The 15,014-nt window shown below is 38.3% G+C and overlaps 1 protein-coding gene across 1 annotated transcript in view; it reads left to right on the plus strand.

Annotated features, from left to right (window-relative positions):
• Positions 1–15,014, plus strand: part of stk10 (serine/threonine kinase 10) — an 81,130-nt gene that overhangs the window by 56,747 nt on the left and 9,369 nt on the right. Inside the window, exons 8-11 of the mRNA XM_057820621.1 lie at positions 939–1,073; positions 4,565–4,867; positions 7,343–7,696; positions 13,259–13,383. Of these exons, the coding sequence (XP_057676604.1) occupies positions 939–1,073; positions 4,565–4,867; positions 7,343–7,696; positions 13,259–13,383 (917 nt within the window). The remainder of the gene's footprint in view (positions 1–938; positions 1,074–4,564; positions 4,868–7,342; positions 7,697–13,258; positions 13,384–15,014) is intronic.

A 15,014-nucleotide genomic window follows, 5' to 3' on the forward strand; every position in this document is an offset into this window, starting at 1 on the left:
ACAGATTACCAGTCCGCCCCTGCTCTCACAGAAAGAATGTTAATAATGTAAATGCCATCTTGAGGATTTATTGTCATAATAAACAAATACAGTACTTATGTACTGTATGTTGAATGTATATATTCATCCGAGTTTTATTCATTTTTTTCTTAATGCATTGCCAAAATGTATATGATCGAGAAAAATTATCGGGAATGAATGGAATTGAATCGGGAGCAAAAAAAAAAAAAAAAAGAGATCGGGAAATATCGGGATTGGCAGATACTTAAACTAAAACGATTGGGATCAGATCGGGAGCAAAAAAACATTATTCGGAACAACCCTTGTTATAATCATTCACTAATGTTCATGACAGTGTGATACCATAATTATGATAGTCTTATGACATTCCTATGGCGCCACTGTTATACGAAGTGTTACCAATTATCATACCTAGCAATTAATGAAACAACTGGAACAGTAACTGAAGAAATAATTAGCACAGAACATGAATTTTGATTGCTCTTTACATCGGTGACCCTGCAATGCATGCTAGGAGGGATGTTGGATGACAACAGTGTTGACAGCAGGTAGCAGCAGCGGTTAACCGTCTCCCCCAAGGGAGCAGTGATGGCCAAATGAAGCTTCTCGTAGCAATGAAGCTTTGTAGCCAATTGGTTCATGGTGGTTCCCCAAAATCAACTGGAAGTACCCTGCAAATGCCCACAAGACTGCTCTGGTTTCATTGGTATTGACGACGCTAGATGTCCAAACTAGTCATTTTAATTGGATAGCTAGCGCCGTCAATGGCAACCAGTGAGCTAACATACACTCTTCTAATGGAAGGTTTTGGTTGCGACCTGTAGGTTCTCGGTATCACGTTATATTTTCAATATACAGTATTTCACACGCCTACCTGCCAGTAACCATCCCTGATATTTCCCTCTGTTTGTCCCTAGCACCCTTTTGTAAGCTCCGTGACAACAAACCGCCCACTGAGGGAGCTGGTAGCTGAAGCCAAAGCTGAAGTCATGGATGAAATCGATGACAATGGAGAGGAAGGCGAGGAGGACGATGCCATGGAACTAACTGTGGTAACACACTTGGCTCACTTACCTAATCTGTCACACCATTTAATTCGCCGTTATTGTTCATGTCTAAAAATAGGGAAAATTGATCCTTTTAATTTGTAACCTTCTTGTACAGAAGTACAATTAGATGGTTCTCACTGGGTGGCAACAATATTTTAGTAAATAGTGTAATTTTCGGTCTAAGCCGCGACCTTTTTTTTTTTTTTTTTTTTTAAATTCGTCTTTGAACTCTGTATTTTATAGTCCAATGCGGTTTTGAATTGTTAGTCTCAGCTGCATGTCTTTTAGTATAAATACACTCGCAGGTTATATAGGAACAAAACAGTTTTCTTGTAAAATTTCATGGGTGTGGCTTATAGTCGGGGGCGGTTTATAGTCTGAAATTTTTCGGGCTATATGTGGCAAGTTTTATTTCACCAAAGTTTAGCCAGGGGTGCGACTTATCTTTGAAATTATAGATACCAGCATTGTTTATGATAGCCCTTTTAATTTTTCGTCTCAGTCTTTTGGATGAAAATACTTCTTAGTTTCAGTCATGTTTTAGTCATTTGAAAATGTGTTCGTTTTAGTCAGCGAAAACTAACATTTCGTTTAGTTTACAATTACTCAAAATGTTCTGTCTGTAAACTTGTCCGTGAATAAATAAAAGGTTTCTAACAATTTCAAATGAACATCAACAGACGAGCACATAATTGTAGAGTCAGCAAGGACATCACCATCTTTGTAATGATAATACACACTCATTATTTTCAAATAATTAAGCTCACCCGGACACCACGAACTGTATGTTAAGTTGTCCAAGAGTTTAAGACGACACTCAACACGCTAAACGCTAATGCTAACGCTTTCATGAACGCTATGCTAACGCTACAAGTTACACTTAGTGTGTGATTTGGCTCAGTGGTAGTGTACTCGTTCCCCAACTCAAAGGTTGTGGGTTCGATTCTCCCCCTTGATGAACTCCTGTAAGTATCCTTGAGCAAGATACTCAACCTCTGCTCTGCTCTTGGTGCTGCGTCACCAGTAGGTAGGTGAGGATACAGTGTAAAGCACTTTGAGGGCCTTAAAGGTGGAAAGGCACAATACAAGTATAACACCATTTACCATTTTCCAACATGGCCAAGATAAGAACACAAAACTTACCAAGCAGCGCCTTACATGTGTTTAAAAAAAGGCAAGCAGATAACGGCGGGGCAGCACATCACACGACCAAACGCTTCCACGATGCGTGCGAACTACACATACGATAAGAAAATGTCACACATTGTGAATTTACGACGGAAACTCAGCCGAATTTTTATCTCGTTCTCGTCTCATAAGACAAAAACTCAAAATCGTCTCATTTTGTTTTAGTCTCCCAAGACACGTGTTTAGGTCATTGTCATGTCATTGTCATGAAAAAGTTGTTCGTTGACAAAATATTTTCGTTACCTTTATCGTTGACGAAAACAACACTAATTTAACACATTATTAAATCATAACTTGCTAGCATGTTCTTTATGCTATAGTTATCTGAATAACCCTTAATAGCTATGTTACTTTAACGTTCTCAGGTTGTTGTTAATGTATCATGTAAAGTTAGCGTACCGTACACTTATTCAGCCTGTTGCTCTTTATTCTAGTTTTTTTTAATTGACTTTCAAGATGAGATGTATGTTCTCGGTTTTGTATTTTATCAAATACATTACCCCCAAAAATGCGACTTGTACTCTGGTGTAAGGCTGCAGTTATCGATTTTTTTTTTACGTAATCGATTAATCTATCAGTTAGTTCCAATACTCGATTAAATGGATTAGAAATATTTTTTAAAATTTTAGATGTAAAACAAAGGCTTGCTAAGATTGCACTTTCAAAAGAGCATTAAATGCAAATATAAAAAAAAACACAAGAGCTTAGCCTCAAATTATATTTAAAAAAAATAGCAATGATAAATATGAAACTAAGTACAACAAAAGAACAATTGGCTGAATTGCATAAAATGTCCCCTAGCTTAAATGCTATAAAATGCTAGCTTTTTTTTTTTTTTAATAATGCTCTTAACAAATCGTTCAAACACACATTCCCACAAAAAACTGCTACTGTAAATACCCTTGTAAACTAAATTATGAATACATTAAATTAAAAAAAAAAAAAAAAAAAAAAACGACTCAAACAAAAAAACTTACCTTATGTTGGTCTTAACAGGGAGCAGCTGGGTAAATGTAACGTGTTACAACCCACCTCTGCTAATATGTCTAAATAATATATGTAAACTAATGTATGTAAAATGTAGGGCTGCAGCTATCGATTGTTTTGGTAGTCGATTAATCAATTAACTAGTTAGTTTGAATAATCGAGTAATCTGGTAAGGAACATAAAAAATTAAAATACCTGAGCTGAGCCTCAAACGGTATTAAAAAAATAAATAAATAAATGAGGATCTAAGTACAACAAAATAACAATTGGCTAACTTACATAGCAAAAGTCTGCAAGCTCAAATGGTTCAAACACATATTCCCACAAAAAACGACTAAATAAACCTTTAAACTAAATTACGAATGCATTAAAAAACATTAGCTCAGACAAAAAAAAAAATATCTTGGTTTTAAAAGGGAGCAGCTGGATTCAGCCAAGTGAAATGAGTTATGTCATATTCACTGTTTCCACTAGAGGGCAATGTATCCACCCAAATCAATAAAACTAAATGCAAACACTTTAAAAACAAACCATTACAATTAAATGAATCCTCGAAGCAGCAAAATTTGATTCGAAGCTTTTATCTAATCGAATAACTTGAGTTAATCGATTAATCATTGCAGCACTGCTCCGGTGCGACTTCTACATTTTTTTTCCCCCTCTTTCTTGCGTATTTTTTGGCTGGTGCAACTTACAGTCTGAATTGGAGTTTCTTGGATTTACAAAATAAACACGATTTTTCATTATCTTTTTGTACAAAATGTCATTTAATTTACTTAGAAAAGATATTTCTAAACCCCATACATGAAACAAAACATGACCACTAGATTATAAGCACATACAGCTATCCTTGAAACAACATTTCTTGGTAAACATTGCTTTCCTGCCAAAGGACTGAAGGTCACTTCTGCTGAGGCCATTCATGTGTCCATAGAGGCCATGAGATTAGAAAGTAACATAGAGCACAAACAAAAGAACAGTAACCGGAACACTGGCATCCAGCCGCATCTTAAATATAGTCTTTGGTTTCACGCCTGTAAAACAGGAAAAATGCTGAATTATTTCTGGTCCTACATTGTTCTACCTTAGCCTTTTAAACGACACTGGAAACAACTAAACCCTCAGCGCTTTGGTATAGTCAGATCGAGAAACTGCCAGTGTAAGTTAAGAATGTGTGCAATTTTCCCAGGCAATAGTCGTTAACATTAAACGTGTAGTCGTAGCCTGAAGGTTTTCACATATAGGGAAACTAGTATTTAAATTACAGTGTTTTGACACATCATTGCATAATCGCAATTATCTTCTCTTTTCTATTCCAGACCAGCATGACAAGCATGGAAGGAGACCACTCTTCCGGTCCCTCAAGTCCCACAACAAACTCCCTGGTGTCACCGAAATTTTCACAAGGGCCAGAACCAGTTTCGATGACTGAGAAGCAGCCGGAAGCTGTCATGGTCGCCCCTGTTCCCATGCCTCGGCACAATCTCCCTTCGAAGGATCAAGTAGATTTTGGAGAGAAGCTGGAGTCGGAGAAATATGAGAGCGGCGTGTCGATAAAGACTTCCAGCTCGGACTCTGGCATCGAGGATGGAAAGAGCACTCCGACATCTGAGGAAGAGAAGGTACACTTTGTCTGTTCCCTTCATATTCCTTTTAGATGTTATATCAGCGAGAATTGATTGGGGGAGGGTACAATTGTCAGGTTAATTATTGGGTGTTTTCAATATAAATCTTCTTTTACGAACAATGATAGCGAGAGGTGAGTAGTAACTAGGCGTGTGCCGATTACCGGTTTCAAGGTATACCGGGGTATGAAAACGTCAAGGTTTCAAAAGTGCAAACATTTTCCGTCATATCATCCCTAAGTTATACCTATTTTTGTATGTCCCAAAAATGCATGGAGAAATCCCTCTCTTGCAGCTTTAAGGTAAACCCTCCCCCACCGGTTGTTGCTCAGTGTCAGTGAGTCAGCTGTGCTACACGATGGCTGGAGTTTTTCCCCTATCGAAGAAAACGAAATTGCTGGTATAGGAGTGCTTTTGCTATAAAAAAAAAAAAAAGCTACACACGGCCGTGGCTTAGAGGAAGAGGGCCAACTGACATGTAAAACGTGTTTGCGGAGGGTGGCTGATTTCGCATTTATACAAAATTAAAGGTTAGTAAACACTGTAGAGCTGAAACGAATACTCGAGCAACTCGAGTTTAAAAACTGATCCGAGTAATTTTATTCGCCCCGAGCAACAGTTTCATTTTGCCAGCTCTAAGCATCACTTTTTGCCCGGACTACTTTTAATGCGGGACAACGCGCTGACATCACGTGTGTAGAGGAAGAAGCAATAATACCTGACTGCAGCCGACAGCCGCTATAAACTATGTCGACGTTGCTAAAAATTACGCCCGCATGATGCTACGGTGGTAGCAGGTAGCGTCTGATGCGTCTCATAGTTATCACGTTATGCAGATTTGATGTGACAATCGTTATAGAATGGCTCACGTAATAACGTGTAGAACATTAAAAGCAATGTCAGTTACTTTGCCGAGTAAGTACTAATTACTCTTACATTTAGGTAACTGAGTTACTAACTCAATTACTTTTTGGGAGAAGTAACTGTAACTAATAGAGGTGGGAATCTGTGGGCACCTAACGATTCGATTACGATTCAGAGGCAACGATTCGATTATAAATCGAATATTGATGAAACCCACAACCCCCCCAAGCTATTAGCTGCTTTCAACGTTTCGTACATTAGTTACAAAAATTGTACAAAAAGCCTCTCAGGCTTAAATAAACAGCTATTTCACTATCAAGTTAACAGTTCAAAACAGTAAATAAAATATTCAAGTCCCCATTCTGTATCAGCAGCTTTAAACTACATTTAATTAATTTAATGTTGTGAATAAACCGTTAAAGTTGTTAAAATTGCTCCCATTATTCCATAATTTCCCTTCTGTCTACTTTAGACATGTGAAAGTTTTAAAACTGTTTTCAAGATAAGTTTCAAGTTAAGATTTTGCCGATTTAGGAGTATTCTAGATAAAAATGTAATTAAATTCGCTACAACAGAGCCTTCTAGACTCTAGAGAAGTCTCCTGCTTTAAGATGGCAGCTGTTTACCAACGCCGGCAAGTCTGTCATTTTTCATCTAGATTCAATACATGTGCTGCTAACGCCACTGAGTCTGTCATTTTGTATCTAGTTCTGTATACAGTGGGGAGAACAAGTATTTGATACACTGCCAATGGGTTTTCCCATTGGCAGTGTATCAAATACTTGTTCTCCCCACTGTACATATCATATCTATTATCTACCGTAACATGATATGGACGTAGTTTATAGCGGCTGTCGGCAGCAGTCAGGTATTATTGTTTTTTTTTATCTAGTGGCATGAGTTGAGCTAGAGCCGTGAGTTGAGTATTGTCATTAGCCGGGTAATGACAAGCATGATGTTTACTCTCTGGATGCAATGCGGTCCGTTCCTCATTGCGTCCCGAAGATCGCGCTGACTGTGTTTTAGTTCGGCTTTACTTGACATATTTCAATAATCGGAATTTGGATGTTTGTGAATCGTTCTCGAATCTTGCACGGCCGAATCGCAAATATTGTAAGAATCGGAAATTTCGCACATCTCTAGTAACTAATTACTTTTTTAAAGTAAGATTAACATCACTGAAGGACACAATGTTATGCAGAGGTGTACTTATAAAATAATAACTTTATAGACAAATTATACTGTTTTCAGTGGCGACAGAGAGCTGGGGGGGTGTGAAAAAAAACTGAGAAGCACTGACCTAGACCCTCTATCGCCCCCAATAAGTTATTCAATGATTCAATTCTAATTCCATCAGAAATGTTGCTTATTTGAAAACACTTGCATCGTTGCCGTCATTTATTTATTTTATTAAACTGAGTACGATCTCCTAATCGATCATGACTTTGCGTGATTGTACAAGAATGAAGACTATAAGTCTCATGAAATTTATCTTGGCCTCTTGTGAGAGCCATTTGTGTTGCTACGTTCCATATATTTCGGAAGTGTTCAAATTGTCATTTTATTTCAAATTTAGAGATCGGTAACACTTATCATTCTCTTTTTCAGGTGGCTGCGGATGCAGAACAGATGCCAATTATTATCCGCCAGGTCGTTCCATCCGAGGAAAGTGTTGCCAGAATTGAGTCGCCAGAGGTGCCCAAGAACCAGGTGTCTCCAGACCAGAGGACAGACATACTGAATACCCAAGCTGTGCCCAGCCCAGAGCAGTCTCCCGGACCGGGCAGCATTCTAGACAAGTTGAATGCTGATCGAGCATCAGTGGAATACCCTCCTGATATGTCCTTGCCTTACATAAGCAGACGGGTCAATAGTAAGCGGTCTTCAAACTCAGGCAGCATGGAGACAGATAGCTTGAAGAGCCTGTCTTTAAATAAGGAGAGCGTCTCAGTATCTGCGAGGGTGAGTGTTTTTTTTTTTTACCCCAATATATTGCAGACAACAATATGCTCAAATTTTAAACGTGCGTATGACAGGATAAAAAAGTCTTAAATAGCATTATTATGTGAATTAGAATCATATTTTGAGACGATTCGACTATGTACAACAATTTGGCAAAGCGCAGATGACGACTTTAATCTGCAGTTTTGCCACGCCTACCATTATAGGGCTCTAGCGACCCCAACAGGAAGATGACGTCAGCAGTGTCATGGTTTCGTCTGATTTAGAATTCAGCCCATTGAGGGGGAATTATTCAAAACGAGGAAAATGCGATGAAGAGAGCAGCAAAATGTCATTATTTCCATCTCTCTACTCCAATATTTTTACAGGATATTCTTTTTATCCAAGCATTTTTCCCCAATTGCTAAATAAATGGTATGGTCATGACAAATAACAGTCTTGTGCTAAATGGAATATGAAATATTAAAACTGCATTTATTCAGTACGACATGGCAAAATTACTCCATAATGGTCAAAACTGTCGACTTCACCTTACTGTCGCTCCTCCCGATATTTTATGCCACCGCAGTTAGTCCGGCTTTTGTCATATCCCTGCCCCAGCTTTGGAGAATGTAAACAAACCAAGAGGCGTGACAGCTAGCCGACATGCTAACCCGAACCGAGTGACGTCTCAGTCTTATTTTCGCTTTTCGAAGCAACAAGCCGCCGGTCGTCGGCCGAGTGGCATTCTCGGTGGACAAGGAGCATTGTCAGCCACAAAATGCAAGCCACCCCTGTATTAAAACGTGTGCCATGATCCCAGTATTTGACATGACACAAAACACGATGTTTACTCACTTCCTCGTAAGTCCAGTGGTCCCACAGTTGTCGCACACTTGTCTTTGCTTATCTCGGGGTGAACGGGAATTCTTTCTGAATTTCAAAAAGGCTCACACGCCTCCCCTTGGTTCAGCTACAAAAGCCTGCAGCCATTTGGCTGGCGTGATGCGAAAAATAAACAAATTAACCCGCAAAATCAGCTGAATCCGCAGTCCATCTGCACCCTATAAGGCAATGCTGTATTGTGAGATGCTGACCCGGGTGACGTCACATTCGTATGCGTCCGAAACCCGAGACTGGAGCCGGAAGTTACTCATTTTCATGGCGCGGAATTCAAAAATTTATTATATAAAACGCTTCCACACACATCCAAGCGGTCCATTACATTCAGGAGCATAAAACACCCCGTGAAATATGAAATAAAAATGCCTTTTGGTGTCATATGAACTTAAAGGCACAATAAACACAAGATTGTTTCAGAAATTTAAAAAATAAGTGTTTATTTTTTATTGCAACTAGAGTTGTCCGATAATTACTTTTTAACCGATATCCCGATATTGCCCAACAATAAATAAGGTCAGTATGTAGAATAGAGAGGAAAAATGTAACTAGTGTAGCCCAAAGTGGGGGAGTAAGAGTAGTGTTTCTTTTTCACAAATAATTCACAATTTTAAAAAGGAGTAAGCAACGATGGTAAATACGGATGTGACAGTGTCGTCACTGGATTCCAACAAACTGTCCTTCCAGCAAAATATGCATCATGTTCCATTCATGGAAAGGCAAAGTGGCCTTTTGTATGGGCTTAGTCCAGCGCTTGACCTCGTTGAATGGAGGTCCCTATGTGTGACACCCAGTTGCTTCTGGAGCTTTATGGACTCCTACAGACCATGAATGGAATCCTGTTGACTCTGTGTGGAGTCTTGTCTTGCCTTTTTTTTTTTCTACCCCAGTCGAACAACTTATTCAAAAAGAGGCCCTATAATGTCAGTGAATGGACTGTGGACACGCAGGCAAATTTACCATGCTTTCACTTTTTTGTCTATACTATTAAAACTCCATTGTAAATCCATGTGTACACAGATCTATTACGTATACTAAAAAGCTTGAAAAACATGCATTCATTTTTTCCTGATGTTTTGTTTGGTACAAATTATTCTAAACGTCCCAGAAAATCTGTTTTCTCTTAATTAGAGTTGCAGATATCGATTATTTAAGTAATCGATTAATCTATAAATTACCAGTAGTTAGTTCGAATAATCGAGCAGTCAGATTACGAACATTTAATGCATTGCAGAATGAAGTTTAGGACATGTAAAACAAGTGTTTATGCTTGCCATAATTTATTTTGGCTAGCTAAGTTTACTTTTAAAAACATTGCAACAGTGTTTCTTTAAACAATGCAGGGTTGCGCTTTCATTTCACGAGAGCAATAAATCCATTTAAAAATAAATTAAAATACCAGAGTTTAGGATTAAACGATTAAAAAAAAAAAAAAAAAAAAAAAAAAAGATCTATGTACAACAAAGGAACAATTGGCTAACTTGCAAAGCAAAAGTGAGCTAGCTTAAATGCTATATATATTTTTTTAATTGCAATGCTCTTAACAAATCGTTCAAACACACATTCCCACAAAAAACTGCTAAATATACTTATAAGCTAAATAAGAAATGCATAAAAAATCATATTAGCGCCCCCCCCCAAAAAACTTACCTTATGTTGATTTTAACAGAGAGCAGCTGGATTCAGCCATGTTAGATGAGTTTTGGCATATCCACTGTTGCCACTAGAGGGCAGTGTATCCACCCAAATCAATAAAACTAAATGCAACACAAAAGATTACAATGTCACTCTACTTAAACGAATCCTCGAAGAAGCAAAATTTGATTCAAAGCCTTTTTCAAATTACTCGAGTTAATCGATTAATCGTTGCAGCACTAGTTTTAATCCTTTCTCTACAGGATTCAACTACCGTATTTTTCGGACTATAAGTCGTTTTTTTCCATAGTTTATCCAGGAGTGCGATTTATACTCTGGAACGATTTATGTGTGAAATTATTAACACATTATGTAATTTCACATGTTATTTTCACAAGGTTTCTGGTCCAACATTGTCAGTAACTTATAAAAACAAAAACGACAGGTTCTTATTTTTATTTTAAATTGTCTTTCAAGATGACATGTCTGGTAAAGATGTCCCGATCGATCGGCATCCGATCACGTCATTTTCAAAGTATCGGAATCGGCAAAAAAATATCGGACAAGCCTTTTTTTAATATATATATATATATATATATTTTTTAATTAAATCGTTTTCTAATTGTATTTAACGTTACAGACAAAATGTCTTACACTCATCCATAGTCTGTAGTTTTGGCTTAAAGTAGGGCTATCAAATTTATCGCGTTAACGGTGGTAATTAATTTTTGTAAAATTATGTTAAAATATTTAATGCAATTAACTCATGCGCTGCATGACCCACTCGCGCATTGTCGCGTTCAATCTATAACTGTGCCGATTTACCTATCTGTAGAGCTAAAAGGCAGCGTATAATGAGTAGAGAGAATTTTGACAGCCTTTGGAGCCTTTTTTTATTTGGCTAAAACCTCACAATCCCTCTCACGGCAATTAAAAATATCGTGGGAGGCAATGTGGGGAAGAAAGGTAGAAGTTGATCATTTTCTTAACACACTATGTTCTTTCCCAACACAGAGAAGATATATATGAATTGGTGCCAATATGCACAGTCATGGTTGCACTTCCCATCATGCATTTGGGCATGGCTACAGTATCATTTACTGAAAGCTCAACAAATACACTAGATGGCAATACAGTGATACCTCAGCTCACGAACATAATTGGTTCCCAGAAAGTGTGTGTAAGGCGAAAAGTTCGTCTTCCGAACATTTATTTCCCATAAGAAACCATTAAAATGAGAATAATCCGTTCCCAGGTCCCCATAAAACATAATTTTGTACTAAATAAGCCTTAAAACTACACAAAAATATACCTTATTTTCTTTAATGTCTTCTTAGGCTTAACACTAGCCTGTGGTGGGGTCTTTTTCGGTCCCATAATAGCAAAAGTACACTCAATATGGTCCAAAATGTCTATCAAACACAAACCACGTCCGCACTCAACGAAAGGGAGGGGACGAACTGGGACGCTGTGAGCGTGCGTCAGCTTCTCGTGGCGCTGTTCGACCGCGTGGTTTTGTTCGTCCGCCGAAAACTAGTTCGTCAGCAGAGACTATATGCCCGCGAATTTAATGTTCTTGAGGTGAAAAGTTCGTGAGCTTAAGCGTTCGTGAGCTGAGGTATCACTGTATTTAGTCACAATATACAAAGTCACATTTATCCTTTAAGAATTACAAGTCTTTCTATCCGTGGATCCCTCTCACAGAAAGAATGTTAATAATGTAACTGCCATCTTGAGGAGTTTTATTCATTTTTTTCTTAATGCATTGCCAAAATGTATATGATCGGGAAAAATTATCGGGAATGATTGGAATTGAATCGGGAGCAAAAAAAAGCAATCGGATCAAGAAATATCGGGATCGGCAGATAGTCAAACTAAAACGATCGGATCGGGAGCAAAAAAACATGATCGGAACAACCCTAATGTCTTGTCTTGGTCTTGGATTTTAATCAAATAAATTTCCCCCTAAAATGTTTTCTAGTTTCTAGTTTCAATATCGCAAATAGCATGTGCCGATTACCGGTTTCAAGGTATCCCGTGGTATGAAAACGTCAAAACCGCAAACATTTTTTCATCACACCATCCCTAAGGTATAAGCTATTTTTTATGTCCCAAAAAATGCAGAGAGAAATCCCTCGCTTGCAGCTGTAAGGCTCAGCCCTCCCCTACCAGTTGTTGCTCAGTGTTAGTGAGTCAGCTGTGCTACACGATGGCTGGAGGAGATTAAACTCCTGAGCTTTTTCCCCCCATCGAAGAAAACGAAATTGCTGGTATTGGAATACTTCAGCTACAGAAAAGTTAGACGACTGCGGCCAATCGACATGTAAAACATGTTTGCGGAGGGTGGCTGCCGAGAAGGCAATACCTCCAATATGATTTCACATTTATACAAATTTAAAGCTTAGTTAACACTGTCATAAACCAGCTACGAGAGTTAACTCCAGCGTTTAGTGTGTCTAGCGGTGGTAAAACGTGTTTTTTTCTCTCTGGCAATTGTCTGTGTTTAGAAAGAGCGTGTGTGTATAATGTAAACATTATACAAGTCATACACACGTGCTTTTTATGGAAAATAATTCAATTATTTTTGTTCTGGTGGTAATAATGTTGAGCTGTGGCTGTTTAGGCTCACCTAAAGGACTGCATTTATTTTAATTTTATTTAGAATATATATATATTTTTTAAATTAATTTTAACATTAAGCTTATGTTCCAATTTGCGAATGTTTTAAAAAATAAAAATCCTGTTCAATGGAAAAAAAGGTTTTTTTTGTTGTTTTTTTAAACCCAAATATCTCAACACATTTTAGAGCTTTAATCGCAATGCAGTGATAGTGTGAAACCGTGATATTTTTGCTTCAGGTTATCATACTGTCAGAATCTCATACCGGCACATGCCTAATCACAATTTATCGCAAACCCCCACAATTTTTTTTTCCAATATGGTATAGCCCTACCATCAACTGTACAAGATGGAAAATCACATTCATGATAATTCTTCAGCTTGTTTTTGTAACCTTTACCCCAACCCCCTTTTCTTTCCTTCCTGCAGGACTACTCGCGGAAGACATTAAAGCGAACCAGGAAGTTCGTGGTTGACGGCGTGGAGGTGAGCGTGACAACCTCCAAGATCATCCGGGATGATGAGAAGAAGGATGAGGAGATGAGATTCCTCAGGTATGCGGATCAGCTTTGTCTTTCCTATCTCAAACGACAAGGAATGCATCACCAATCAGCGTCTTGATAAACTTAAGGATGACGAGCCACTGATAAAGATCTCAAATGACTCCGATCACAAATGGCATTTTTATTCATTAGTCTTGTGTTGTGGTGATTCTCTTTGAACTGTAATTCTGATTTGCAATGGTGTTTCTTGACCTTGACCTTGACTACACACAATAAGGTGTAAAGCAGGGGTCCCCAAACTACGGCCCGCCTCCACATTTGTTCCGGCCCCCTGAACAATTAAAAAAAATTTTTTTTTTACCTATGTTATTTATTTCTTGGCTTTTTCTGTGAAGAACCCAGAGAGGGTTATTTGGTTATTATCTATTCAATTAATAATAATTATATTATATAATATTTAGGGCTGTCAAACGATTAAAATTTTTAATCGCGTTAATTACAGCTTAAAAATTAATTAATCGTAATTAATCGCAATTCAAACCATCTATAAAATATGCCATATTTTTTTGTAAATTATTGTTCGAATGGTAAGATAAGACACAAGATGGATATATACAGTGCCTTGCAAAAGTATTCGGCCTCCTTGAACCTTGCAACCTTTCGCCACATTTCAGGCTTCAAACATAAAGATATAAAATTTTAATTTTTTGTCAAGAATCAACAACAAGTGGGACACAATTGTGAAGTGGAACAAAATTTATTGGATATGCAATGTGCAATATTATTCGGCCCCTTTGCGTTAATACTTTGTAGCGCCACCTTTTGCTCCAATTACAGCTGCAAGTCGCTTGGGATATGTTTCTATCAGTTTTGCACATCGAGAGACTGACATTCTTGCCCATTCTTCCTTGCAAAACAGCTCGAGCTCAGTGAGGTTGGATGGAGAGTGTTTGTGAACAGCAGTCTTCAGCTCTTTCCACAGATTCTCGATTGGATTCAGGTCTGGACTTTGACTTGGCCATTCTAACACCTGGATACCTTTATTTTTGAACCATTCCATTGTAGATTTGGCTTTATGTTTTGGATCATTGTCCTGTTGGAAGATAAATCTCCGTCCCAGTCTCAGGTCTTGTGCAGATACCAACAGGTTTTCTTCCAGAATGTTTCTGTATTTGGCTGCATCCATCTTCCCGTCAATTTTAACCATCTTCCCTGTCCCTGCTGAAGAAAAGCAGGCCCAACCATGATGCTGCCACCACCATGTTTGACAGTGGGGATGGTGTGTTCAGGGTGATGAGCTGTGTTGCTTTTACGCCAAACATATCGTTTTGCATTGTGGCCAAAAAGTTCAATTTTGGTTTCATCTGACCAGAGCACCTTCTTCCACATGTTTGGTGTGTCTCCCAGGTGGCTTGTGGCAAACTTTAAGCGAGACTTTTTATGGATATCTTTGAGAAATGACTTTCTTCTTGCCACTCTTCCATTAAGGCCAGATTTGTGCAGTGTACGGCTGATTGTTGTCCTATGGACAGACTCTCCCACCTCAGCTGTAGATCTCTGCAGTTCATCCAGAGTGATCATGGGCCTCTTGGCTGCATCTCTGATCAGTTTTCTCCTTGTTTGAGAAGAAAGTTTGGAAGGACGGCCGGGTCTTGGTAGATTTACAGTGGTCTGATGCTCCT

This window comes from Corythoichthys intestinalis, chromosome 18, assembly GCF_030265065.1.
Source record: "Corythoichthys intestinalis isolate RoL2023-P3 chromosome 18, ASM3026506v1, whole genome shotgun sequence".
NCBI classification, from domain to species: Eukaryota; Metazoa; Chordata; class Actinopteri; order Syngnathiformes; family Syngnathidae; genus Corythoichthys; species Corythoichthys intestinalis.